Here is a 27,339-nt window from a genome sequence, read left to right as displayed (position 1 = left end):
AGAGAGAATGTCCACTTGGGAGAGATGAGGATTCCAGTGCCACCACCCCGCTGACCAGATGCTCTCGGGGTATGCGAGAACACGTGGTCAGACGAGGAGAGAGCAGTAGGAGTAGCATTGTTTTCTGTGGTAATCCATGTTTCCGTCAGCGCCAAGAAGTCTAGGGACTGGAGGGTAGCATAGGCTGAGATGAACTCTGCCTTGTTGGCCGCAGACCGGCAGTTCCAGAGGCTGCCGGAGACCTGGAATTCCACGTGGGTCGTGCGCGCTGGGACCACCAGGTTAGAGTGGCAGCGGCCATGCGGTGTGAAGCGTTTGTATGGCCTGTGCAGAGAGGAGAGAACAGGGATAGACAGACACATAGTTGACAGGCTACAGGAGAGGCTACGCTAATGCAAAGGATATTGAAATGAAAATTAACTAAACAACTGGGGAAGCGAGAGAGCAGGGCCTCCCTCACTAACCATTCACTGAAACACTCAAATCTAACTTTTCCAACTTCCACTTTAGAAATTATAATCAATGTAAACTACAGTGGTTCAATGTTTCCAGGAATAGGCTCAAACTTAGTTTATTTAGCTAGATAACTTGGTACAGTATTCTTCTGTGAAACCCACCCAGTGAACCGTGTCCTATGACGCCGTAGCTAACTAGCATGCTAGCATCCAATAACACACAGTTAGCACCAATACTTGGTTACAACAAACTACCAATGGATCATTCGTGTCTAGTTCCTTTCATAACGCAGAAGTAATTAAACGTTGGCTAGCTAACACAAAGTCAGTCCTGCTAGCTACACAAGTGGACTACATAACTCGAAAGTTCAGAAAGTTAAGCTTACGTTGCAAAAATCTTATTGACTAAAAATGATACAGTACTGCTAGCTGCTAGAGTTGCGTTTACCTTTATCTTTTATCTTTGATACATAGACAGCTATGTAGCTAGCTAACATTACACTAATCAAATTGTTCCGTTGTAATGTATTTAGTTTCTACAGTACTGCTAGTTGGTAAAGTTGGCTAGTTAGCAGTGGCTGTGGTGTTGTGGTGTTGACGCTGTTTGGAACGGCGCGAACGAACGAATACAGCTGGCTAGCTAACCTTGTTAGTTTCTCAAAGCTACACCTACACCTTTAGCTACACCTTTATCCTTGATGCAAAGACAACTATGTAGCTAGCTAGCTAACATTACACTAATCAAATCGTTCCATTGTAATTTTATGAAATGTAATATTACCCGCGGAGCGAAGTACAGCACGTCTACTCACTCCAGCATCCGGTCACTGACGGATGTCACGAATTTGACATGCTCAAAAATACTGCAGAAATGCAAAATTGACTGGCCCGATGAACTCAGGATGGCCGGGCAGTGCTAGTGGTTCCTCTCCATCGCTCATTGTGTTGATTTCATCATGTCCATTTGGTGATGTTTTTTCCACAGTCGCCATTTCCACAGTCGCCATAGACTCTACAGTATCTATACTCTCTACGGTATCTATAGCCTCACATGTCTATAGTCTCTCAGTGTCTATAGTCTCAGTAGTCTATGTAGTCCATAGTCTACAGTATCTATACTCTCTACAGTATCATAGTCTCACATCTCTATAGTCTCTCAGTGTCTATAGTCTCAGTAGTCTATGTAGTCCAGTCCACAGTATCTATACTCTCTACAATATCGCGTCTCTATAGTCTCATTAGTTTATGTAGTCATAAATGCTATAGTCTCTATAGACTCTACAGTCTTGCTGCTTCCCATACATATAGAATAGCACCTAGTGCACGTTATGCTATTCTTAGTGGATCCCCGACCAAATACAGTTGAAGACGAAAGTTTACATACACCTTACCCAACTACATTTAAACTCAGTTTTTCACAATTCCTGACATTTAATCCTAGTATCAATTCCCTGGCTTAGGTCAGTTAGGATCACCACTTTATTTTAAGAATGTGAAATGTCAGAATAATAGTAGAGAGAATGATTTATTTCAGCTTTTATTTCTTTCATCACATTCCCAGTGGGTCAGAAGGTTACACTCAATTAGTATGCGGTAGCATTGCCTTTAAATTGCATAGCTTGGGTCAAACGTTTCGGGTAGCCTTCCACACGCTTCCCACAATAAGTTGGGTGAATTTTGGCCCATTCCTCCTGACAGAGCTGGTGTAACTGAGGCAGGTTTGTAGATCTCCTTGCTTGCACACACTTTTTCAATTCTGCCCAAAAATGTTCCATAGGTGTGAGGTCAGGGCTTTGTGATGGCCACTCCAATACCTTGACTTTGTTGTCCTTAAGCCATTTTGCCACAACTTTGGAAGTATGCTTGGGGTCATTGTCCATGTGGAAGACCCATTTGCGACCAAGCTTTAACTTCCTGACGGATGTCTTGAGATGTTGCTTCAATATATCCGCATAATTTTCCATCTTTATGATGCCATCTATTTTGTGAAGTGCACCAGTCCCTCGTGCAGCAAAGCACCCCCACAACATGATGCTGCCACCCTCGTGCTTCACGGTTGGGATGGTGTTCTTCGGCTTGCAAGCCTCCCCCTTTTTCCTTCAAACATAACCATGGTAATTTCTCCAAAAGATACGATATTTGTCCCCATTTGCAGTTGCAAACCGTAGTCTGTTTTTTTTATGGCGGTTTGGAGCAGTGGCTTGTTCCTTGCTGAGCGGCCTTTCAGGCCTTTCGTTTTACCATGGATATAGATACTTTTGTACCTGTTTCCTCCATCATCATCACAAGGTCCTTTGCTGTTGTTCTGGGATTGATTTGCACTTTTCGCACCAAAGTACGTTCATCTCTAGGAGACAGAAGTGTCTCCTTCCTGAGCGGTATGATGGCTGCGTGGTCCCATGGTGTTTATACTTGCGTACTATTGGTTGTACAGATGAACATGGTACCTTCAGGCGTTTGGAAATTGCTTCCAAGGATGAACCAGACTTGTGGAGGTCTACAATTTATTTCTGAGGTCTTGGCTGATTTCCTTTGATTTTCCCATGATGTCAAGCAAAGAGGCAGTGAGTTTGAAGGTAGGCCTTGAAATTCATCCACAGGTACACCTCCAATTGACTCAAATGATGTCAATTAGCCTATCAGAAGCTTCTAAAGCCATGACATCATTTTCTGGAATTTTCCAAGCCGTTTAAAGGCACAGTCAACTTAGTGTATGTAAACTTCTGACCCACTGGAATTGTGATACGTTATAAGTGAAATAATCTGTTTGTAAACAATTGTTGGAAAAATTACTTGTGTCATGCACCAAGTAGATGTCCTAACTGACTTGCCAAAACTATAGTTTGATTAACAAGAAATTTGTTAATTGGTTGAAAAATGAGTTTTAATGACTCCAACCTAAGTGTTTGTAAACTTCCAACCTCAACTGTAGATACTTCTCATAAATGCCTAAATTAACACCTCGTGCTATTACCAGTGGTTCTCTGACCACGTAGACAGTTCTCACATAAATGCCTACAGACAATTGTCATTGGGGCCTCTCCTTCCCCCACTCTAGCCTTCTCCTAAGACTAGCTCATGCCTTGTTCTAAGACTAGTGGTACCCTTCTTCTACATCTTTATGTTACATTTTATTGGTTTTATAATTTATTACATTTTTATACAAATGTATTTAAATTGCCTTACTGAAATTCAGTAGAAATGTCCCTCAGAGGTTTGCGGATCAATTATCTTCCTCTGGGCAGCTCTCAATAAACGCCTGGTCTGGACGGGTCCACGTCGTCTTTGGTCAGACGGGAATTTCCCTTGCACGCCTTCACATGGAATGCACCACTGGTGTTCCCTCGCAGACCTTCACTGGGATGCTCCACAGATAGAATCACTGATCCAGTTCGTGATATTGGTGGAGATTCAACACCAGGGACACCTTAAGTCAATCTTAAATGAAATCACTTTATTATCAGCCGGCTGGAGAGGTTACAACAACAAACTCTGCACACCGTACAGGTCTATCAGAAAACTCCGCTGGGGCGGTCCCAACAACTGTCTTATATACAGCTATGCACAGACAAGTTATATTGCATGTTTAGCATAATTAATTCATGACTACCGGTGGCTCGCACATGACTGACCAATACCTCATAAGGCTCTCTCTCTCTCTCTCTCTCCAAGTTGAGACCTTGACACTGAGATACCTCGGTTGTTCCCATAGCAATATTCTGGGTGTACTGCCAATTTGAAGAACAGTGAGTGAGGATTCCTCCATACATGACCAGTCAGTCACCTGCATGAACCCATCTAATTGGTCACAAGAAGTAGCATTGATCTTGATTGATTTTGATACCCTTTGATCCCCACTACCTTTCAGTGTTAAGTTATTGTCAACAAGACTAGAGTGAGGCCTAACTTTCAGTGTTAAGTTATTGTCAACAAGACTAGAGTGAGGCCTAACTTTCAGTGTTAAGTTATTGTCAACAAGACTAGAGTGAAGCCAAAGTAGAAGGTAGCTCTTGTAATTCCACTCATCATTGAGGCCTGTGTTCTGTCAAATAGGAATCCACAGGTGTTCTGTCCAGTGCTATACTGGAAGCTCTAGAAAAGTTGCAAGAAATGCACTAATTCATAATTCTTCAAGTCCTTCAAGTCCGCCACTATTGTCCATTTTTTAACGGATCTGTTTTTTACCTGTCAGAATCCCCTCTGCACATACGTAACAGCGTAAGAATGTATGAAAGTCACCACTGACAGGGCAAGCTTTGGGTCACGTGATGAGAGGAAAACACTTCTGTTGGGTGAATATAAGGATTTATCTCCCAAAAATGTTGTAGGCTTTTAATGAGTGAGTTTGTAATGTTGTACTGCTATACATTTTATCAATGAGGACCAATGTGGTATTATCATATCCTTGATATGAGTCTCCATAACTGCCATGAATATGCTCATGTACTTCTTATTACTATAACCTACAACTATTCAGTTCTATGTAGAGTATGCTAAGACACATAAAATTATGAATTAGTGCATTTCTTGGCCCAACACCAGATCCGACTCTACTCTATGGTATTACTAGGATTAAGTAGTAGCATATGGTAAAAACTGTCTAGAACCCATCTGTCCACTAGGTAGTAGTGTATGGTAAACACTGACTAGAACCCATCTATCCACTAGGTAGTAGTGTATGGTAAACACTGACTAGAACCCATCTATCCACTAGGTAGTAGTGTATGATAAACACTGACTAGAACCCATCTATCCACTAGGTAATAGTGTATGATAAACACTGACTAGAACCCATCTATCCACTAGGTAGTAGTGTATGGTAAACACTGACTAGATCTAGAACCCATCTATCCACTAGGTAGTAGTGTATGATAAACACTGTCTAGAACCCATCTATCCACTAGGTAATAGTGTATGATAAACACTGACTAGAACCCATCTATCCACTAGGTAATAGTGTATGATAAACACTGACTAGAACCCATCTATCCACTAGGTAGTAGTGTATGATAAACACTGACTAGAACCCATCTATCCACTAGATAGTAGTGTATGATAAACACTGTCTAGAACCCATCTATCCACTAGGTAATAGTGTATGATAAACACTGTCTAGAACCCATCTATCCACTAGATAGTAGTGTATGGTAAACACCGTCTAGAACCCATCTATCCACTAGGTAGTAGTGTATGGTAAACACTGACTAGAACCCATCTATCCACTAGGTAGTAGTGTATGATACACACTGACTAGAACCCATCTATCCACTAGGTAATAGTGTATGGTAAACACTGACTAGAACCCATCTATCCACTAGGTAGTAGTGTATGGTAAACACTGACTAGAAACCATCTATCCACTAGGTAGTAGTGTATGGTAAACACTGACTAGAACCCATCTATCCACTAGATAGTAGTGTATGGTAAACACTGTCTAGAACCCATCTATCCACTAGGTAGTAGTGTATGGTAAACACTGACTAGAACCCATCTATCCACTAGGCAATAGTGTATGTTAAACACTGACTAGAACCCATCTATCCACTAGGTAGTAGTGTATGGTAAACACTGACTAGAACCCATCTATCCACTAGGTAATAGTGTATGGTAAACACTGACTAGAACCCATCTATCCACTAGGTAATAGTGTATGGTAAACACCGTCTAGAACCCATCTATCCACTAGGTAGTAGTGTATGGTAAACACTGACTAGAACCCATCTATCCACTAGGTAGTAGTGTATGATACACACTGACTAGAACCCATCTATCCACTAGGTAATAGTGTATGGTAAACACTGACTAGAACCCATCTATCCACTAGGTAGTAGTGTATGGTAAACACTGACTAGAAACCATCTATCCACTAGGTAGTAGTGTATGGTAAACACTGACTAGAACCCATCTATCCACTAGATAGTAGTGTATGGTAAACACTGTCTAGAACCCATCTATCCACTAGGTAGTAGTGTATGGTAAACACTGACTAGAACCCATCTATCCACTAGGCAATAGTGTATGTTAAACACTGACTAGAACCCATCTATCCACTAGGTAGTAGTGTATGGTAAACACTGACTAGAACCCATCTATCCACTAGGTAATAGTGTATGGTAAACACTGACTAGAACCCATCTATCCACTAGGTAATAGTGTATGGTAAACACTGACTAGAACCCATCTATCCACTAGATAGTAGTGTATGGTAAACACTGTCTAGAACCCATCTATCCACTAGGTAGTAGTGTATGGTAAACACTGACTAGAACCCATCTATCCACTAGGTAGTAGTGTATGGTAAACACTGACTAGAACCCATCTATCCACTAGATAGTAGTGTATGGTAAACACTGTCTAGAACCCATCTATCCACTAGGTAGTAGTGTATGGTAAACACTGACTAGAACCCATCTATCCACTAGGTAATAGTGTATGGTAAACACTGACTAGAACCCATCTATCCACTAGGTAGTAGTGTATGGTAAACACTGACTAGAACCCATCTATCCACTAGGTAATAGTGTATGGTAAACACTGACTAGAACCCATCTATCCACTAGGTAATAGTGTATGATAAACACTGACTAGAACCCATCTATCCACTAGGTAGTAGTGTATGGTAAACACTGACTAGAACCCATCTATCCACTAGGTAATAGTGTATGGTAAACACTGACTAGAACCCATCTATCCACTAGGAAATAGTGTATGGTAAACACTGACTCGAACCCATCTATCCACTAGGTGGTGCGCTGACAAACTGCTTAATCTCTGCTCAAATGTGTGCCATCCAGTGGTTATGCTGTTTATTAACGACAGGTGTACTAACCTTAACACAGAATACACAAACCTCCCTCATACATACCGGTATGCAACATGCATCTAAACAGTAGATAGCCTTTCTAAAGGACCTTGTTGACAATGGCTTTATTTAATCTGACCTAGTAAAATATATGGAAAAAGAACGCCAGAATGACACACATGATGATGCATATTAGAAGCCAAAGACCAACACATGCATACCATAAGTCATATATTTGTTTATTTAGCGTTGTCAACATTGTCACAGTTGAAGTTTTACAATAACTGGGGTCTTACTGACTCACTACTCACTGGACAAACTGAATGCACATAGAAATGAGGCCACTCTTGTCTTTCCCTTTGATGAGTGTGTGTCTGTCTGTGTGTCTGTCTGTGTGTCTGTCTGTGTGTGTGTGTGTGTGTGTTTAGGAGGCAGTGAACGTTATAACAGTCTGTCTTTGAGATCCACAGCGAATGACAGTTCAGTACAGTTGGAGGCAGAGACAAGCGATATGTTCTGAATCATATATTTCCCACCTCCCATATGAGGTGACGGGCACACCACCCTGATCTCCACGGCAGATGTTGGATAACAGTAGTGATAATATACACACTATGTACATATCCCTTTTCTCGCACTTGGTCCCTTCTAATCTTCATTTTAGATAAACCACCTTTTTTAGAATTCCATAATCAACACTTCTACTCTTCTATTTACACAACCATAGCCCTCGGCTCAATAACAACAGAAGTGCAACGGTGTTAATGTTTTGTTCTTTTTACAATGGCTATGTATATGCAGATGAAATAAATGCATGCTGAGCTCAAGTAACAATCAGCTTAACGTGGGACAGCAAGAGCAAGTCAACATCAGAAGATTCCAGATCTAAACCAAAGGAAAGGAAATAAAGTCAATCAACTTTACAGGCTGACCTGGTCAGCAAGCTCACAGTGAAAAGGACACACGATGCATCAGGTCCATGCAGTGCATTGTGGGGGTACTTCTCAGACTGTAGATCACTGTGGACATTTCTTGAAGCACTACAACACATATCAAGATCAATGTATACATTTCGTTCTTTTTTTTTTTTTTTTTACGTTGTCCGACCATTTCTGAGTTACAAAAAGGCAAATATGAAATTATTAGAAAGACATTCAATTGATTATTCATGTTCCAGATAAGATATGTTTATCTGTCTAAATGTCCTTATTTTTTTGTTATAATATCATGGCTCTAATATGAACGGTTGTGTTGAATGTAGTCTTATGGTTTCAGTTTTCTTAGTGAATGTTAAAATACATTTACACCCTGAATATTGGGAGAAACAGTTGACTCTTACTTTAATGTACACATGATAATAGACTCTTATTTTGTAGAATGTAGAAAGTTATTTTACTTTACATGTATCCCAGTTCCTTTTGCATTTCTTTGCTGTATATTAGATCTACATTTTTTTCCAGATTTCCTGAAAAATGAAAGCGCTCCTTCATATGTGCTTATCCAGCAAAATAGTTCTGTTCTGCCCACAGGGAAGCATATTCCTTTTAAAATATATACACACATTCCTCTTTCCTTCCACCGTGAACTGTGTAAGTCAGTACATAATCTGAAATGAAAAATATATATTTTTCACCTGAATCTCTTCCTGGACAACATGATAACAGACTTGAACCTGTAGAAGGCCTACATTTTTTTAAACGTGATTGCACTTTAATCGCTATGGTAACACTGATTTGTTATAGAATGTGGAGAGGATAGCCTCACATCAATAACATTACATGCAACATCACTTATTAGACATTCCACTGAATTCCAGGACTGTGCTTCTCAGAGAACCATGAGAACAACCACACATTAAGCCACTGAGAGAGAACGACAGGGGTCCGAACTAAATAAATAAATAACGACACAACATGAAAACATACAAAACAAACAGAAGGGACCCTTTGCTTGTTCTGAATGTACAAAATCAGTACGAAGATATTGCACGTACAGAATGATATAAACAAAGTTGACAAACAAACAAATAATTCACTACATACTTAAGAGCTTATTTTAGTCACTCAACTACTCAGGTTTTGTGAAGAAAACAAAAATATAGTAAATTATGAAGAAAAAAAATGATTATTGTATTTCAATTTGAAGAGTCAAGAATGCAGCTGCATCACTGGCATGAGACGTTACCAGCTCTACTGTGGGTCCATCAGTAAAGTCTCCGATAGGTCAGGCAAGCTGTGAGCTGAGCCAGCATACAGCCAAGAGAAGCCCATTAGCTCAACAAGAGAGCTGTGACACATCTTCACTGCTATCTTACTACATGTCCTTACTCACAGTGCTAAACATATAAAGGAGTACTATACTGAGCTGAGAGGGACCCATCTACCCAGCAGATGAGCAACATATGCTCAGTAAATGCCCATGCCAAGAAGTGTCTGTCCACTAAGGTTTTATACAGCACTAGGAGGGCCATGTGCCACAGCTGCATTCCTGAGTCTCTCAATGCTCTGGTTGGAAGGCAAAGGGTTCCAGAGCAGGTTATTGGCCTGCCTGACAATGTGGGTTCACGCCTCCTTTCCATCTATCCTGTTACCATAGAGTCAGTATAATACTGAGAAAGTTCCTTTCTAATGATAATAATAATGGTTGTATAATCTTAGAAGGTACTTTACGCACAATATACTGTACATGAAGTCTGGACTAAATAGTTTATGCATTAGTAATTGGCACATTTATTAATGAGAGTTAGTAGACAACACGTAAAGCTGTCATCTACAGTAAATGCAGCACTAGAACTACTACCATTGAGACTGATCCTCAGTTGTTAGCCTGTCCATTGGTCTAGGTATTGTGAAATGATTACACCTAGCTTTTCTACACTACATGAATTCTACGAAAGGCAACAACAAATAGCATTCTTAAAAATAAAGAAAGGGTTTCACAAACCTCAAGAAAGTAGTGTTAAAGCTAGCCTTGTTTCGAAAAGACTGTGTACAATATAATATGCCATCATGACAGAGAAAACAGTCAGAAATGTTTTCCCAGGCCTGTCCCAACTCCTTACACGAAGGGAAGACAGGCTATTGAAAGAACAGAGCAATGTAGAGAGGCCTACAGAGATGCACGGTTCTCTTCAGCCGTCACAGCCGGGTTTGGTGTGAGTTCACAGGGATTAGGAGGGAAAGGGTTTCCCCGTACAAAACGCCTCCTCTCTCAACCCCTGACAGAAAGAAAGAGGCCCCCACTCTAAGGTTCGAGCCGTGGCCCTTTGTGGAGGAATTGAGTCTGGTTTCCAACCTGCATATTGGTGAGATGCTGAAATAGGGAGGGGATACAGGTGACTACCAGAGGTCCATCTCAACCACAGCAGTGGAACACAGTGGACAGGCCATGGACAGTATACCCTCTGTCCCATTGGTGGACGAGTCGCTCTCTCTCTCCCCCTCCCCTCCCCCCCTCTCTCTCCCCCCTCCCCCCTCTCTCTCTCTCTCTCTCTCTACCCCCCCTCTCTCTCCCTCTCTCCCTCTCTCTCTCTCTCTCGTCACACCACGGTGCTGATGCCACTGTGCTTGGGTTTGGACCCGCCGGGTGCCGGGCTCTGCTGCTGACTGTGGTGGTGAAGGGCATGCTGGGAGTGTGAGGCATGATGGCCGTGGGTGCTGTGACTGTGCTGTGGTACAAGCGGGTGTTGGTGTGAGTGGGAGGAGGATGCGTATGCTGCCGGGTGCTGGTGGTACTGTGTGTGGGGCGGGGGGTGGTAGTGGTGGTGGTGGTGGTAAGGAGGGGGGTTCTGCTGGCAGTACTGGGAGTGGTGGAGCTGGGCCTGGGCTACCTGCTGGGCTGTGTGGTGGAGGTTGGACGGATGGGGCGTGTGGGAGATGAGGGTGGGGTGACCGGGCGGAGGAAGAGGAGGATGGCTCTGGGATGAAGGCTTTGCCCGCTTGCTGCCGAAGAGCGACCCGAGGAGGGAGGAGGAGTTGGGGATGGTGGGGTGGCCCCGGGGCGGGCCCTCACTGCGGGGGGTCGTGGCTCTCCGGCGTGTGTGGGGGCTGCTAATGATGGACCCCTGTGGGAGAGAAGAAGGGGACATCATATCTATCTGTACCTTTAATACAACTGGACATTCACACGGTACCTTTTACTAGTCTAAACTACCATCGTTTAGGCTACGGTGCAAATGGAAATGGTGCAAATTGCCTGCATATTCAACAGCAAGTTGCACAACGTTACAGACAGAGCATGCAAAAAAATGAACTAAAAATGCCATCTCATGATGGTTGACAGACAAATAATGAATGGTAATATTAGTGTTATGGCCACTCTTGACAATGTTACAAATGAAGAAACCTACATTTCAAAACAAACTCTAACATAACGTGTGAAATCTGTTCAACGTGTGAAATCTGTTCAACGTGTGAAATCTGTTCAACGTGTGAAATCTGTTCAACGTGTCTATGAGATTTGAAAACTGAACCTTCATAATAGATGCATCAAAACTATACAGGCCTATACATATTCATATTGTTGAACGCCTTCCAAACCTGCACAGAGTCCCACATGCAAATGGTTAAAAACAATGGAGGCAGCGGATCCACATGCAGAGGAGGTAACAGGCATACTCTCTATCCATATTGGGTTAGCATTCAACCAGACAGCAGGAAGCAGCACATTTTTAAAGAACTCTGTTCACTTCTCCCCTGTTCTAGTTCCAACTCTATCCTTTATGTAATTCATCCACCTTTTAGAAGCCCTTCATTTGGTTCATGCTCTGTCCAAGGTTGTAAAGAGACCCTATAGATTTCTTTGAAAGTGGAATGACATTTTAAGGGTCCCCAGACTCTAAAACCAACACATGAACACATGGAATGAATAAATGATGATGAATGAAATCCACATCTTTCATATTGACTATTTAATATTGTGTGTAAAAAAGCCCATTGATAAGAGTTCTGATAGTGAGATATTGTAGAGATACTGCTGTAAAATAACCTACCTCCCTGAGCTTCTAATCTCTCTGGGCTTTCTTTCCATAGAACAGGCAGGGGACAGGAGAGGGACCAGGGTGGTGAGAGAGAGGAACCAGGGGACAGGAGAGGGACCAGGGTGGTGAGAGAGAGGACCCAGGGGACAGGAGAGGGACCAGGGTGGTGAGAGAGAGGACCCAGGGGACAGGAGAGGGACCAGGGTGGTGAGAGAGAGGAACCAGGGGACAGGAGAGGGACCAGGGTGGTGAGAGAGAGGAACCAGGGGACAGGAGAGTGATCAGGGTGGTAGGAGAGAGGACCAGGGAACAGGAGAGTGATCAGGGTGGTGAGAGAGGAACCAGGGGACAGGAGAGGGACCAGGGTGGTGAGAGAGGAACCAGGGGACAGGAGAGGGACCAGGGTGGTAGGAGAGAGGAACCAGGGGACAGGAGAGGGACCAGGGTGGTAGGAGAGAGGAACCAGGGGACAGGAGAGGGACCAGGGTGGTGAGAGAGAGGAACCAGGGGACAGGAGAGGGACCAGGGTGGTAGGAGAGAGGAACCAGGGAACAGGAGAGGGACCAGGGTGGTGAGAGAGGAACCAGGGAACAGGGAACAGGAGAGGGACCAGGGTGGTGAGAGAAAGGAACCAGGGGACAGGAGAGGGACCAGGGTGGTGAGAGAACCAGGATCCAGGGAACAGGAGAGGGACCAGGGTGGTGAGAGAAAGGAACCAGGGGACAGGAGAGGGACCAGGGTGGTGAGAGAGAGGAACCAGGGGACAGGAGAGGGACCAGGGTGGTGAGAGAGAGGAACCAGGGGACAGGAGAGGGACCAGGGTGGTAGGAGAGAGGAACCAGGGAACAGGGAACAGGAGAGGGACCAGGGTGGTGAGAGAGAGGACCCAGGGGACAGGAGAGGGACCAGGGTGGTGAGAGAAAGGAACCAGGGGACAGGAGAGGGACCAGGGTGGTGAGAGAGAGGAACCAGGGGACAGGAGAGGGACCAGGGTGGTAGGAGAGAGGAACCAGGGGACAGGAGAGGGACCAGGGTGGTGAGAGAGGAACCAGGGGACAGGAGAGGGACCAGGGTGGTGAGAGAGAGGAACCAGGGGACAGGAGAGTGACCAGGGTGGTGAGAGAGAGGAACCAGGGGACAGGAGAGGGACCAGGGTGGTGAGAGAGAGGAACCAGGGGACAGGAGAGTGACCAGGGTGGTGAGAGAGAGGAACCAGGGGACAGGAGAGGGACCAGGGTGGTGAGAGAGAGGAACCAGGGGACAGGAGAGGGACCAGGGTGGTGAGAGAGGATCCAGGGGACAGGAGAGGGACCAGGGTGGTGAGAGAGAAGATCCAGGGGACAGGAGAGGGACCAGGGTGGTGAGAGAAAGGAACCAGGGGACAGGAGAGGGACCAGGGTGGTGAGAGAGGATCCAGGGAACAGGAGAGGGACCAGGGTGGTGAGAGAAAGGAACCAGGGGACAGGAGAGGGACCAGGGTGGTGAGAGAGAGGAACCAGGGGACAGGAAAGGGACCAGGGTGGTGAGAGAGGAACCAGGGAACAGGAGAGGGACCAGGGTGGTGAGAGAGAGGAACCAGGGGACAGGAAAGGGACCAGGGTGGTGAGAGAGGATCCAGGGGACAGGAGAGGGACCAGGGTGGTGAGAGAGGATCCAGGGAACAGGAGAGGGACCAGGGTGGTGAGAGAGGATCCAGGGAACAGGAGAGGGACCAGGGTGGTGAGAGAAAGGAACCCAGAGGGAAGGGTGACAGGGACAGGAGAGGGACCAGGGTGGTGAGAGAGGATCCAGGGAACAGGAGAGGGACCAGGGTGGTGAGAGAAAGGAACCAGGGGACAGGAGAGGGACCAGGGTGGTGAGAGAGAGGATCCAGGGAACAGGAGAGGGACCAGGGTGGTGAGAGAGAGGAACCAGGGGACAGGAGAGGGACCAGGGTGGTGAGAGAGAGGAACCAGGGGACAGGAAAGGGACCAGGGTGGTGAGAGAGGATCCAGGGAACAGGAGAGGGGCTTTAGAGTTACATAACACTGGGGGGAGAGTAGGTGCTACAACAGGTATTCACTGGCACCCCTGACTTTGGTAATAGAACCCCAAAGCAAAGTAAAACTGCGGGTCTGGACATGGCTGAATGGAGGACAACAAACATTTGGGGGAGGGGTTGGGGGTACGATGACGACACAGGGACCAGAGGGAGGGAGGGAGGGAGGGAGAATAGTAGTAGAGTCATGCTTGTTTCAAGAAAAAGGGCAAACTGGCCACATGACCAAAACAAGAAATGTCTCCCATCTAGACAAGGCCAGCTTCAGAGGCAGGCAGCCCATGCATGCACACGAACCGAGGCAGGCAGGTTGTTAAAAGGCATCCGAGAGAGAAAAAAATTATCATAACACTAAATGAACTGAGAGTCTATGAAGCAGAGGGGGGTGCAAGACCAAAAAAAATGTACGGAGTGTTTTGACAGTGCACATCATCACATAGAGAGTAGCTTGGATACCAGCTGCTTCCAACTTACTTCCATATTGCTGTCTAGTGATCCTGCACTGCTGCGGCGCCCACGCTTGCCTGCCCGAGACATGCAATACCACAGATTAGAGATGGATAGGACAGCACTCCTGGATCAACTACAGAGGTTTAGGCAGCCCTCCTCTCCCCTAGGGGGCAGTGCAGGGGGTTGTGAGTAGTACACTGGAAGCTGAGATAAATCTGGGCTGAGGTGAGAACAGGGGATCAGGAAGAGTGTGGGGAACCGGTTGATAGGTAGGTATTACTGTGGCGAAGTTAAGGCTATTATTTTTGCAGCTTTGTTCAGAGATAAAGACAAACATTTGGTCTGTGTACTTCTACACTATTCATATTATATATCCTAGATTTCTGATAATAAGCTTTCTAAAATACTCAAGTGATGCTAGAACGAATCTCCGGCATGGGCTCAAACTTAAAAGGACAAGGAAATCATTTTTGTAACATTAAGCTGAGGACATCTGCATAACTACAAAGCGTTTAGCAAACTATACTCTACAACTACTTAAGATTATCCATTGTTGAATTTTTTTGTTTTGTCCTGATAAAATGTGACAACAGGGATTTAATGTTGTCACAAGATGTAGATTGTCATAAGGGAAGGTCACAGCTGGCTTTGAAGAGAGCCAATGGCAGTGACAGTCACGGAGGAGGAGGAACATCAAAAGCAATACAATGGCTGTTGCACATGAGATGTACGAGCAAATACAGAAAAGGCCCAAGGGCAAACAGAGCGGTTTGCCACTGTTAGAGGCTCAGCCAATGGGTACAGGACCAGTCTTCACATATGGAGAAAGGAGAAAACCCAATGGGAATGGAAATATCAGGAAGTACATAATGAGATGGAGAATAACGAGAAAAGAAAAAAACACAGGAAATGACCACACTATCATGCCACGTCCTGCGATTAGACAGGGCTTAACCATACACACACACAGGATACGCTATGTTGTTCTATTGACTTCAGCACTGACTAACCTTATCATATCAGTATTTCAGTACAGTATCCAACATGACAATAGAAACAGAGCAAATACTTCCCAATGTGAGATACAGTAGGACTGTAGGACCCCTATATGGATTGCATTACGTTACCATGATGTCTTAACATAACTGAGATCCAGAATGAATGACGTGTCCTCAAGGTGCTGAGCATTAGAGTCAGAGATGCTATGTGAAGTACTGATATTCATGACAATGAGATGCTTGTTGTCATTTTGGAACCAAATCTCATCTTTTGTCAGTTATTGTATGAGAACATATCCCCATTGAGTTCAGTGGGGTTGAATCACAGCAATGAGAGAATGACTGGTAGGGTGAGTGAATAAATGGGAGATTAATTGAACATTTAACAAGCAAAGCTCGTCATGAAATGTTTTGAGAAACAATAGGGATTTAAGAATGAGAATGTGACACGTAAAGGTGCAAAAATCAAAGGTGTTCATTGAGATATAAAGTATATTTGGATTCAGATACAGGGAAGAGAGCCATCCTTCAATATCACTTTTCAGTGAACAGGCAAATCCTCTAAAGTAGGCCTATGGATAATATCATACCAAAAAGCTTATTCATTTAGAAACTTGTATTTTTCTATGGCACTCACCTACTTCTCGTTTCATATCCCAGGTTATGATAATACTATTTCACATTGAGGTAGGGCACCAGTATCAGAAAATCATCTTGGGACTAAACTTACAAAGGACCTTAAGCTCAATGATCCTGTGGAGTCTCACCCTGCCCATGTATAGTATGCCTTTTAGTTATTTCATAGGAACATCTCACTGGAATAATGTTTTGATTGATCATCAATACAGCTTAGGGGAGGAGGGGAGAAGTCTGACATTAATGCATGGTGCTCTAAAACATAATGTTGGATGCTCTGAGATATATCACTATAGGACCAGTAAGGAAGTAACAAAACAGAGGGTCTCTCCCAGGAAAGGACCCTCTGGTGAACACAATGATGACCTTTGACCTTACCTGCTTCAGAGAGGTCGCGGAGGGAGCTGCTGAGGGCGCTCCTCTTCAGGCCCTCGCCCATAGTGTAGGTGTCATCCAGACTGGCACGGTTCATGTTGCCGTTGCCAGCCTCCTTCTTCAGCCCAGAGCTCTGGGACATACTGGGCCTCACCACCCCTTTCTGCTTCTCCAGCTCAGCTGTATATCAACATACACATTCTTTTATTTTTTATTTTATTTCACCTTTATTTAACCAGGTAGGCTAGTTGAGAACAAGTTCTCATTTACTGTGACCTGGCCAAGATAAAGCAAAGCAGTGCGACAAAAAACACAGAGTTACACATAAACAAACGTACAGTCAATAACACAATAGAAAAATCTATGTACAGTGTGTGCAAATGTAGAACAGTAGGGAGGTAAATGGGGAGAGAGTAAGGTGAGGAGTGTGTGTGTGTCTTTGTTTCAGTGCTAGCTTTCAGACACACAATAGTTCTACATTTCCTCATATAATTTCATCACTGGCACTAGCCTTATTTTCTCATAGACTATAGGTATACATTTGGTAACTATTGCATACACATAGTAATTAAATGTTGCATTGTTAGTGCACCTATATCTTTTTGGACGTTTGACTCGTTCTTAGAAATAGTGTTCTGTGTGTTTCCCTTTGATGAATCCCACAAACACAGTCCTCCTCCTGATAGCCATCCTGTGAACTCTATAAATAGTCCTCCTCCTGGTAGCCATCCTGTGAACTCTATAAATAGTCCTCCTCCTGATAACCATCCTGTGAACTCTATAAATAGTCCTCATCCTGGTAGCCATCCTGTGAACTCTATAAACAGTCCTCATCCTGGTAGCCATCCTGTGAACTCTATAAATAGTCCTCCTCCTGATAGCCATCCTGTGAACTCTATAAATAGTCCTCATCCTGATAGCCATCCTGTGAACTCTATAAATAATCCTCCTCCTGATAGCCATCCTGTGAACTCTATAAATAGTCCTCATCCTGGTAGCCATCCTGTGAACTCTATAAATAGTCCTCATCCTGATAGCCATCCTGTGAACTCTATAAACAGTCCTCCTCCTGGTAGCCATCCTGTGAACTCTATAAATAGTCCTCCTGGTAGCCATCCTGTGAACTCTATAAACAGTCCTCCTCCTGGTAGCCATCCTGTGAACTCTATAAATAGTCCTCATCCTGGTAGCCATCCTGTGAACTCTATAAATAGTCCTCATCCTGATAGCCATCCTGTGAACTCTATAAATAGTCCTCATCCTGATAGCCATCCTGTGAACTCTATAAACAGTCCTCCTCCTGGTAGCCATCCTGTGAACTCTATAAATAGTCCTCCTGGTAGCCATCCTGTGAACTCTATAAACAGTCCTCCTCCTGGTAGCCATCCTGTGAACTCTATAAATAGTCCTCATCCTGGTAGCCATCCTGTGAACTCTATAAATAGTCCTCCCCCTGGTAGCCATCCTGTGAACTCTATAAACAGTCCTCCTCCTGGTAGCCATCCTGTGAACTCTATAAACAGTCCTCCCCCTGGTAGCCATCCTGTGAACTCTATAAACAGTCCTCATCCTGGTAGCCATCCTGTGAACTCTATAAACAGTCCTCCCCCTGGTAGCCATCCTGTGAACTCTATAAACAGTCCTCATCCTGGTAGCCATCCTGTGAACTCTATAAACAGTCCTCATCCTGGTAGCCATCCTGTGAACTCTATAAACAGTCCTCATCCTGGTAGCCATCCTGTGAACTCTAAACAGTCCTCCTCATAAACAGTGAATTAGTAATGAGGACCATGAGGCCCTCTCTGCCTCTATTTCACTGAGTTTACATGACCCACGGCGGCAAGGGAGGGAGGGGCGGACAGAGGGAGGGAAGGAGAGGGGGACAGAGGGAGGGGCGGACAGAGGGCTGGAGGGGCGGACAGAGGGAGGGAGGGGTGGACAGAGGAAGAGCTAAAATGTCTGCTCACACTCTATCCTGTATTTCTCCATTTCCTGGACCTCTGCAATGGACTCCCGCAGGTCGTCAGTAAACTTCTTGCGGTCCTGGGGGTTGGGCGCGTTAAAGTTGATGAGGACTTTGATGTCGGCACCTGGTATGGCTGATGTAAGCTTGATTCCATTCCCGTAATCTGGACAAGAGAGAGAGCAAGCGAGCTAGAGAGAGACCTTTAAAACTAGGTCCATCGACCACAGATGAAGTTTAAAAGAACACGTTCCGAAAATCTGTCTGATGTTTTGAAAGTATAAACAGTGTCTCATTCCATCATCCCGGGACGGTTAGATGTATTTCTGTGGTAAATTAAACCCAGTGGGATGTACTATATACAGTGCATTCTGAAAGTATTCAGACCAGTGGACTTTTTCCACATTTTGTTCTAAAATTGATTAAAATATATATTTTTTCAATCTACACACAATACCCCATAATGACAAAGTTAAAACAGGTTTTTAGATATTGTTGCAAATTAAAAAATTGTTAAAAACCTAACTAACTTATTTACATAAGTATTCAGATCCTTTGCTATGAGACTCGAAATTTATCTCAGGTGCATCCTGTTCCATTGATCATCCTTGAGATGTTTCTACCTGTGGTAAATTCAATTGATTGGACATGATTTGGAAAGGCACACACCTGTCTATTTAAGGTCCCACAGTTGACAGTGTATGTCACAGAAAAAAACCAAGCCATGAGGTTGAAGGAATTGTCCATAGAGCTCCGAGATAGATTGTGTCGAAGCACAGATCTGGGGAAGGGTACCAAAAAATGTCTGCAGCATGGAAGGTCCCCAAGAACACAGTGGCCTCCATCATTCTTAAATGGAAGAAGTTTTGAACCACCAAGACTCTTCCTAGGGCTGACCGCCCGGCCAAACTGGGCAATCAGGGGAGAAGGGCCTTGGTCAGGGAGGTTGACCAAGAACCCCATGGTCACTCTGACAGAGCTCAGTTCCTCTGAGGAGATTGGAGAAACTTCCAGAAGGACAACCATCTCTGCAGCACTCCACCAATCAGGCCTTTATTGTAGTGTGGCCAGACGGAGGCCACTCCTCAGTAAAAGGCACATGACAGCTCATTTGGAGTTTGCCAAAAGCAACCTAAAGGACTCTGACCATAAGAAACCAGATTCTCTGGTCTGATGAAACCAAGATCGAACTCTTTGGCCTGAATGCCAAGCGTTACGTCTGGAGGAAACATGGCACCATCCCTACGGTGAAGCATGACGGTGGCAGCATCATGCGTTTGGGATGTTTTTCAGGGACAGGGACTGGGAGACTAGTCAGGATCGAGTGAAAGATGAATGGAGCAAAGTACAGAGAGATCCTTGATGAAAACCTGCTCCAGAGCGGTCAGGAGCTCAGACTGGGGCGAAGGTTCACCTTCCAACAGGACAATGAACCTAAGCACACAGCCAAGACAACACAGGAATGGGCTTTGGGACAAGTCTCTGAATGTCCTTGAGTGGTCCAGCCAGAGCCCAGACTTGAACCCAATCGAACATCTCTGGAGAGACCTGAAAATAGCTGTACAGTGACGCTCCCCATCCAACCTGACAGAGCTTGAGAAGATCTGCAGAGAAGAATGGGAGAAACTCCCCAAATACAGGTGAGCCAAGCTTTTAACGTCACACCCAAGAAGACTCGAGGCAGTCATCGCTGTCAAAGGTGCTTCAACAAATTACTGAGTAAGGGATCTGAATACTTATGTAAATGTGATATTTAAGTTTACATTTTTTTGTAAATGTGCCAAAAATGAAAAAATCCAGTTTTTGCTTTGTCATTATGGGTTATTGTGTGTAGATTGATGAGAAAAAACTATTTCATCAATTTTAGAATAAGGCTGGAAAAGGTCAAGGGTCTGAATACTTTCCGAATGCACTTTAAGCATGCTGGGTTAACACATTGGGGAGATGGTGAATTGGGAGTGAGAGGTCTGTGCCACTTACGCTGGTTCTCAAACATCAGAACCTGCATCCCATACAGAGAGAAAGACTGCCTGAAGCTGTATGTCACAGAGTTCTTCTTCTTCTGGAAAATCTTTGTCACCTGCACCCAAATAAACACACAAACAAACACACAGCCAAATACACAAGTTATACTGTGGGGGCAAGAAAGAGAGAGAATAAAAAAAAGCTTAGACAGAGGTTTAAACTAAAAAGACTGGATCATTGTTGTTGCTGTGAGGCTAGAATGATCATATTTAGGACAGGATAGGACAGGAGAAAGGAAGGAGACGTACCACCAGAAGATCATTAAACAGGAAGATCTCCCGCTGGTGCAGGCCCAGCTTCTGGAGCTTGTTGGGGTCCGGCACTTCAAACAGCCGGCAGTAGCAGACCAGCCTGCGATGGGGCAGGGACAGGACCTAGAAGCCAAAACATCATTACTCCCTAACACTCAGAGGTCCGGCCCTGAGCTCAGGCCACAAAGTAATATGACCCCAAAATAGAACAGTTTTTACTCCGTAAAAACAGTTATATTTTGGGGTCATATTAGAAATGCACACACTCAGATATACGCACACACGCACGCACGTACGTACGCACGCACGCACACCCTCAGCTATGCCGTCAGGGAAATAAAAACGGAAACTATGAGCCTCCATTTTAGGATGATTTAGTGTGAGGAGTGCAAAGGAAACGGCTTTTAATGATGTCTGAATAGTGTACTCCAAACCCCCTGGTGCTGCTGGTTCTCCTTGTTACATTATTCATCCTAATGTATTAATTGTCGTTTGGAGAGGTGGTTTCACCACCCTAGTTTGTTTGGGAGTCAGGGGGACACACAGTAATTAGACTAGGTTCCCTTAGACCAAAACACATCTGTCATTTATTCCCTCAAACAATGTGCTCATAAAAGTTTAATACTAGCAAATTAAAACTGACTAAAACGGTCTGATTCATCCAATGAAAATTCATGAAAAGCAGGAGCTGGTAGATCATTTTCCTGTAGAATAATATGATTATGTAAACAGTGTAATGTAGAATAATATGATTATGTAAACAGTGTAATGTAGAATAATATGAATATGTAAACAGTGTCATGTAGAATAATGTGAATATGTAAACAGTGTCATGTAGAATAATGTGAATATGTAAACAGTGTAATGTAGAATAATATGAATATGTAAACAGTGTAATGGCAGTGTAATGTAGAATAATTTGATTATGTAAACAGTGTCATGTAGAATAATATGAATATGTAAACAGTGTCATGTAGAATAATGTGAATATGTAAACAGTGTAATGTAGAATAATATGAATATGTAAACAGTGTAATGGCAGTGTAATGTAGAATAATATGATTATGTAAACAGTGTAATGTAGAATAATATGATTTTGTAAAAAGTGTAATGTAGAATAATATGATTATGTAAACAGTGTCATGTAGAATAATATGATTATGTAAACAGTGTCATGTAGAATAATATGAATATGTAAACAGTGTAATGGCAGTGTAATGTAGAATAATATGAATATGTAAACAGTGTCATGGCAGTAGAACAGAAGCCTGCAAGCATATAGGTTACAGAAGTTACATCGTTTATTATTCTCCTAAATATATTCAGAACAATCTTTCAGCACTTCTCACCCCTAAAACATTCATGACTAATAATACCCACTCTAACAAATGCCCTCTGTCTGTGTGAGGCTTCTGTGTGTGTGTGTGTGTGTGCGTGCGTGCGGCGTCTGTGTGGTCTGTTCCTGGCAGTTATATATGCCTGGCTCAGTATACAGTCAGTAAACACTGCAGCTCACTAGCACCTAGGAATTTATATGTGTTGACTCTGTCTACAGGAGCATCAAAAGAGATCCTGCTCATCTCAGTAATAGGTATGGGCTTTCAGGGGAAAGTAGACCCTTAATAAAACGAAAGTAGTCTGATACAACAAGTATCTACAGGACTTGGATGATTTTAGGCATCCTGATACAGTAAGACTGGGTGATGGTAGTTTAGGCCTAACACTAGATACAAGTACAGTCAGGGCCATCATTATTGGCACCCTTGATGAAGATGAGCAAAAAAATACTGTATAACATAAATAATACAAATACTGAGCTAGATTGTATGCTAAAACAGTTTGAAAATTATATATTTTTATACTAATATAATTGCTCATCTCATCGCTGGTCTTGAATCCCATTGAAAACCTGTGTTTTGAATTGAAGAGGGCAGTTCATAAGAGCAAATGAAGGATATCAAGTATCTCGAAAAATTCTGTATGAAGGAATGATCTAAGATCCCTCCAAATGTGCTCTCCAATCTTACAAAAACATTTTAGAAAAAGGCTCAGTGTCGTTATCTTCGCAAGGCGAGGGCGTTGGAGTATTGAAAACAGGGGTTCCAATCATTTTTTATCTCATAGCAATTGTATTAGTATAAAATAACATAATTTCAAAAATGTTGGAGGATACAATATAGTTCAGCATTTGTATTATTTATTTTATACAGTCTTTGTTGCTCATCTTCATCAAGGGTTCCAATAATGATGGAGCTGACTGTACACGCATAGCCCTGACTTACATATAAATTGTGGGTGAGGAAAATTAAATTCAGCAAAAAAAGAAACGTCCTCTCACCGTCAACTGCGTTTACTTTCAGCAAACTTAACATGTGTAAATATTTGTATGAACATAACAAGATTCAACAACTGAGACATAAACTGAACAAGTTCCACAGACATGTGACAAACAGAAATTGAATAATGTGTCCCTGAACAAAGGGGTGGTCAAAATCAAAAGTAACAGTCAGTATCTGATGTGGCCACCAGCTGCATTAAGTACTGCAGTGCCAATCCTCCTCATGGACTTCACCAGATTTGCCAGTTCTTGCTTTGAGATGTTACCCCACTCTTCCAAGGCACCTGCAAGTTCCCGGACATTTCTGGGGGGAATGGCTCTAGCCCTCACCCTCCGATTAAAATAGATTCCAAACGTGCTCAATGGGATTGAGATGCGGGCTCTTCGCTAGCCATGGCAGAACACTGACATTCCTGTCTTGCAGGAAATCACGCACAGAACGAGCAGTATGGCTGGTGGCATTATCATGCTGGAGGGTCATGTCAGGATGAGCCTGCAGGAAGGGTACCACATGAGGGAGGAGGATGTCTTCCCTGTAACGCACAGCGTTGAGATTGCCGGCAATGACAACAAGCTCAGTCCGATGATACTGTGCCACACCACCCCAGACCATGACGGACCCTCCACCTCCAAATCGATTCCGTTCCAGAGTACAGGCCTCGGTGTAACGCTCATTCCTTCGACGATAAACGCGAATCTGACCATCACCCCTGGTGAGACAAAAACGCGACTCGTCAGTGAAGAGCACTTTTTGCCAGTCCTGTCTGGTCCAGCAAAGGTGGGTTTGTGCCCATAGGCAACTTTGTTGCCGGTGATGTCTGGTGAGGACCTGCCTCACAACAGGCCTAAAAGCCCTGAGTCCAGCCTCTCTCAGCCTATTGCGGACAGTCTGAGCACTAATGGAGGGATTGTGCGTTCCTGGTGTAACTCGGGCAGTTGTTGTTGCCATCCTGTACCTGTCCCGCAGGTGTGATGTTCGGATGTACCGATCCTGTGCAGGTGTTGTTACACGTAGTCTGCCACTGCGAGGACGATCAGCTGTCCGCCCTGTCTCCCTTTAGTGCTGTCATAGGCATCTCACAGTACGGAGATTGCAATTTATTGCCCTGGCCATATCTGCAGTCCTCATGCCTCCTTGCAGCATGCATAAGGCACGTTCACGCAGATGAGCAGGGACCCTGGGCATCTTTCTTTTGGTGTTTTTCAGAGTCCGTAGAAAGGCCTCTTTAGTGTCCTAAGTTCTCAGAACTGTGACCTTAATTGCCTACCGTCTGTAAGCTGTTAGTATCTTAACTTCTTATGGATGGTGGCAGTATTGAGTAGCTTGGATGACTGACGTGCCCAGAGTAAACTGCCTGCTACTCACACCCAGAAACTAAGATATGCATATTATTAGTAGATTTGGATAGAAAACATTCTGATGTTTCTAAAACTGTTTGAATGATGTCTGTGAGTATAACAGAACTCATATGGCAGGCAAAAACCTGAGAAAAAATCCAAACAGGAAGTGGTTTGTAGTTTTTCAAGTGATTGCCTATCCAAAATACAGTGTCTGTGGAGTCATTTTGCACTTCCTAAGGCATCCACTAGATGTCAACAGTCTTTAGAACCTTCTTTGAGGCTTCTACTGTGAAGTGGGGGAGAATAAGAGCTCATTAAGTGAGAGGACTGCCAGCAGGGCATGAGCCTAAGCCATGCGCGCTCACGTGAGAGGTAGCTCAGTTCCATTGCATTTCTGAAGACAAAGGATTTCTCCGGTTGAAACTTTATTGCAGATTTATGATAAAAACATCCTAAAGATTGATTCTATACATCGTTTGACATGTTTCTACGAACTGTAATGGAATTTTTTTAGTTTTTGTCTGACCTGCGCGTTGTGAATTTGGATTTGTGAACTGAAGGCGCGAACAAAAAGGAGGTATTTGGACATAAAGGATGGACTTTATCGAACAAAACAAACATTTATTGTGGAACTGGGATTCCTGGGAGTGCATTCTGATGAAGATCATCAAAGGTAAGTGAATATTTTGCTATTTCTGACTATTGTTGACTCCAACATGGCGGATGTTTTTGTGTCTGAGCGCCGTACTCAGATTATTGCATGGTGTGCTTTTTCGGTAAAGCTTTTTTGAAATCTGACACAGCAGTTACATTAAGGAGAAGTTTATCTAAAGTTCCATGCATAACACTTGTATTTTCATCAACATTTATGATGAGTATTTCTGTAAATTGATGTGGCTCTCTGCAAAATCACCGGATGTTTTGGAGGCAAAACATTACTGAACATAACGCGCCAATGTAAACTGAGATTTTTGGATACAAATATGAACTTTATCGAACAAAACATACATGTATTGTGTAACATGAAGTCCTATGAGTGTCATCTGATGAAGATCATCAAAGGTTAGTGATTCATTTTATCTCTGCTTTTTGTGACTCCTCTCTTTGGCTGGAAAATGGCAGTTTTTTTATGTATAGGCGCTGACCTAACATAATCATATGGTTTGCTTTCGCCGTAAAGCCTTTTTGAAATCAGACACTGTGGCTGGATTAACAAGAAGTAAAGCTTTAAAATGGTGTATAATACTTGTATGTTTGAGGAATTTTAATTATGAGATTTTTGTTGTTTTGAATTTGGCGCCCTGCACTTTCACTGGCTGTTGTCATATCGATACCGCTAACGGGATTACAGCCATAAGAAGTTTTAACGACCGTTCCACAGGTGCATGTTCATCAATTGTTTATGGTTCATTGAACAAGCATGGGACACAGTGTTTAAACAATTTACAATGAAGATCTGTGAAGTTATTTGGATTTTTACGAATTATATTTGAAAGAAAGGGTCCTGAAAAAGAGACGTTTGTTTTTTTGCTGAGTTTATATGGTTTTTACTAGGGCTGTGGCGGTCACGAAATTTCGTCAGCCGGTGATTGTCAAACCGTTAATTAACATAAACCGTTAATTAACATAAACACATTTAGCATCTCCTGGCTTCCACACATGGCCTACATGCCCCGGATGCAGACCTTTGGAACGTCTACATTTTTTAAAAGTCTAATAAATCCATGTAATATAGCCTACACCTTCACAATAAATCCATTATTTAAGACAGGTCTAAAGAAACATGATATGATAAAAATGTAGTCTATTTCAGAAGAACAGAATAACATACTCTGAGTTGTCCTTATGTTAGGTCCTGATCTGGCTATGCCAAATGGCTGTGGGCTACACTAGTCGTTTATCAGATAAGATTTACTTAGAATTTTGTGGCTTTATTTTATATTATTTTATAGTATTAAGAATACAATTGAACAAAGCTGAATAAAATAGAAAGGATATTTTCTCCAAATGATTTGAGGGAGTGCTATTCTGTGTTGAGCGGTTAACAAAGAAATAGGTACTCCTACTGTATATGCTTAATTTAGAGTTATTAATGTAACTTTAGTTGTTCTACAAACGTTGGGCTATACGTTGTAAGGCTACATGATGCAACTCTAATGATGATTTGAAAAAAGTCGCTTGAAAGGTATGATCTCTGCTTTGTTTTTTTTGTGCAGGCTGTACACACTTCATCAGTCTCGCATTCACATTTTGACAAGCACTTAATGCCACGAAATTCACAGCGGCATCCCCTTTGTGTGGCCGTAATGAAACCTAAAAAATCCATGTCTTTTGCGGCCAGTGGCCTTTGTGCCCTTGGCCAGAGTGCTGCGTTGTGCCCTTCTCCCTGAGTGCTGCGTGCTCCGAAGCACCTCTCACTCACATGGCTCTCCATCACGTGATCGGGTCTTTCTCACAGGCTACAAGTGAAGACAGGCACATCGGGAATGCAACTGCGCGTGTCCTTACCCAATTCCGAGGTGCATATTGAAGACATTGGAAGAACTGTCCACATTCACTTTTCATCAGCCAACAAGATGAGTAGGCCTAACAAACAGCAAAAGCACTAGCCTACGTCAATCTACTATCCCACATAGTACAAAAGTTGACCTATTCTATTCTGGGCAAGAAATGAATATTCCAAACATAG

At 43.5% G+C, this 27,339-nt stretch overlaps 1 protein-coding gene across 10 annotated transcripts in view; it reads right to left on the bottom strand.

The window, feature by feature from the left end:
* Positions 1 to 7,475: 7,475 nt before the first annotated feature.
* LOC106566761 (IQ motif and SEC7 domain-containing protein 1) overlaps positions 7,476 to 27,339 on the bottom strand; it is a 234,785-nt gene continuing 214,921 nt past the window's right edge. For 9 of the 10 annotated variants that reach the window (XM_014135127.2, XM_014135128.2, XM_014135130.2 and 6 more), the window contains 6 exons: positions 20,969 to 21,094; positions 20,676 to 20,775; positions 18,700 to 18,861; positions 16,736 to 16,912; positions 14,748 to 14,797; positions 7,476 to 11,320 (listed from right to left, as the gene is read on the bottom strand). In XM_014135127.2, coding sequence (XP_013990602.2) covers positions 10,796 to 11,320; positions 14,748 to 14,797; positions 16,736 to 16,912; positions 18,700 to 18,861; positions 20,676 to 20,775; positions 20,969 to 21,094 — 1,140 coding nt within the window. In that variant the 3' untranslated portion in view covers positions 7,476 to 10,795. The remainder of the gene's footprint in view (positions 11,321 to 14,747; positions 14,798 to 16,735; positions 16,913 to 18,699; positions 18,862 to 20,675; positions 20,776 to 20,968; positions 21,095 to 27,339) is intronic. The other variant, XM_014135133.2, reaches the window with a different exon arrangement.

The sequence above is a fragment of the Salmo salar genome, chromosome ssa13, assembly GCF_905237065.1.
Source record: "Salmo salar chromosome ssa13, Ssal_v3.1, whole genome shotgun sequence".
NCBI classification, from domain to species: Eukaryota; Metazoa; Chordata; class Actinopteri; order Salmoniformes; family Salmonidae; genus Salmo; species Salmo salar.
Note: the sequence above shows the minus strand (reverse complement) of the source record. Positions and strands in the feature narration are given on the sequence as shown.